The sequence below is a fragment of the Etheostoma cragini genome, chromosome 2 (genome assembly GCF_013103735.1).
Source record: "Etheostoma cragini isolate CJK2018 chromosome 2, CSU_Ecrag_1.0, whole genome shotgun sequence".
Lineage (NCBI taxonomy): Eukaryota > Metazoa > Chordata > Actinopteri > Perciformes > Percidae > Etheostoma > Etheostoma cragini.
The window spans coordinates 234,527-235,759 of NC_048408.1; the positions used below are offsets into that span (position 1 = coordinate 234,527).

Consider the following 1,233-nt stretch of genomic DNA (forward strand, 5'->3'; position numbering starts at 1 on the left):
GTCCTGTGACCTTAGGGTGGTGGCACAGCTGAGGTCACGCACTTTGGGCAACAGTGCTTCTCGGCTGTGCAACACCCTAGGGAGGCACACTCAGATGCCTGGATGCGGAGAGCTATCGCGTACCTCGGCCTGTGCGAGCAGTTCCTGGCCTTGTGCGCGGTGAGGGGGCAGTTCTTACCACCACCCGAGATGCCCCCTCTCCCCTCCGCCGTCTGGCTGTTAACGGTGTACAGCCATGACATCCTGGCGCGGCTGGAGGAGTACAAGGCCAGGATGACGTCAACCTTCGGGTCCATCTTAAAGATGGATTCCACTAAGAAGGCAAGTGAAGTTTGTGACAATTTCATCCTTAGAGCTGCAGTTACAGCAGCGCTGTGTGTTCATGGACTCACAATAACATGTGGAATAACATGTTGAATCTCTCTCCCTAAGGTGACGAAAAAGCTCGCAGGTACCGCTGCAGACACGGCCGCCTGGGTTACCAACGTGGGTAACGAGCACGGGCAGGTCCTCATCAGTGTCCTCACCTGCTCCGAGGGCACAGAGGGCCTGTCCCCCATGGCGGCCGGGTTGATCAGGCGGTACCGACTCGCCGAGGTACCACCCCCCCAGCTGATCTACGTGGATCGCGACTGCTGCAGCCGAGTCGGCGTGTCAAAGACAGCTGCCTTGTTTCAGGTGTGAAACTGACACTGTTAACAGCATTGTTAATAATAGCTTTCTTTATCTCACATTTCACAATATAAGATATATAAGTATGAGATGAATTTAGATGATTTCTGTGTGTGTGTGTATGTTACGTTTATGAAAATTAAACCACATTTTTCTTGTTCTGCCCTTTTTGTTCTGTCACAGGAGTGGGGACAGCTCGTGGTGAGACTGGACATCTGGCACCTGATGCGGCGCTTCGCATCAGGTGTCACCACAGAGACCCACGAGCTGTACGCCCCCTTCATGAGGCAGCTGTCTCATTGCATCTTCGAGGTGGACTCGGGAGATGCCCGCCGTCTCACGGAGGCTAAGCGGTCTCAGCTGGAGGGGCAGCACGGGATGGTTGGCCTGACTGACGCCGAGGTCGTCAGGAGGATCTCCAGGGAGGAGTGGAGGCTCCACTGTCGTTGACGGACACGTGGAGCTGAGGAGTCGACACTCCTTATCCAGGACCTCCTAGAGACCTTCGGCGGACCAGCCGGGCGCAACATCCTGGACATCCCGTTGCTGGATGCTCTCCGC

The 1,233-nt window shown here is 55.7% G+C and overlaps 1 protein-coding gene across 1 annotated transcript; it reads left to right on the forward strand.

The window, feature by feature from the left end:
• The first annotated feature begins 86 nt into the window (after positions 1-86).
• On the forward strand, positions 87-1,227 carry LOC117957538. The gene is made up of 3 exons (XM_034893354.1): positions 87-321; positions 433-678; positions 856-1,227. Exons 1-3 carry the CDS (start codon positions 103-105, stop codon positions 1,120-1,122), a joined length of 732 nt encoding a protein of 243 aa, XP_034749245.1. The 5' UTR covers positions 87-102; the 3' UTR covers positions 1,123-1,227.
• Positions 1,228-1,233: the final 6 nt, after the last annotated feature.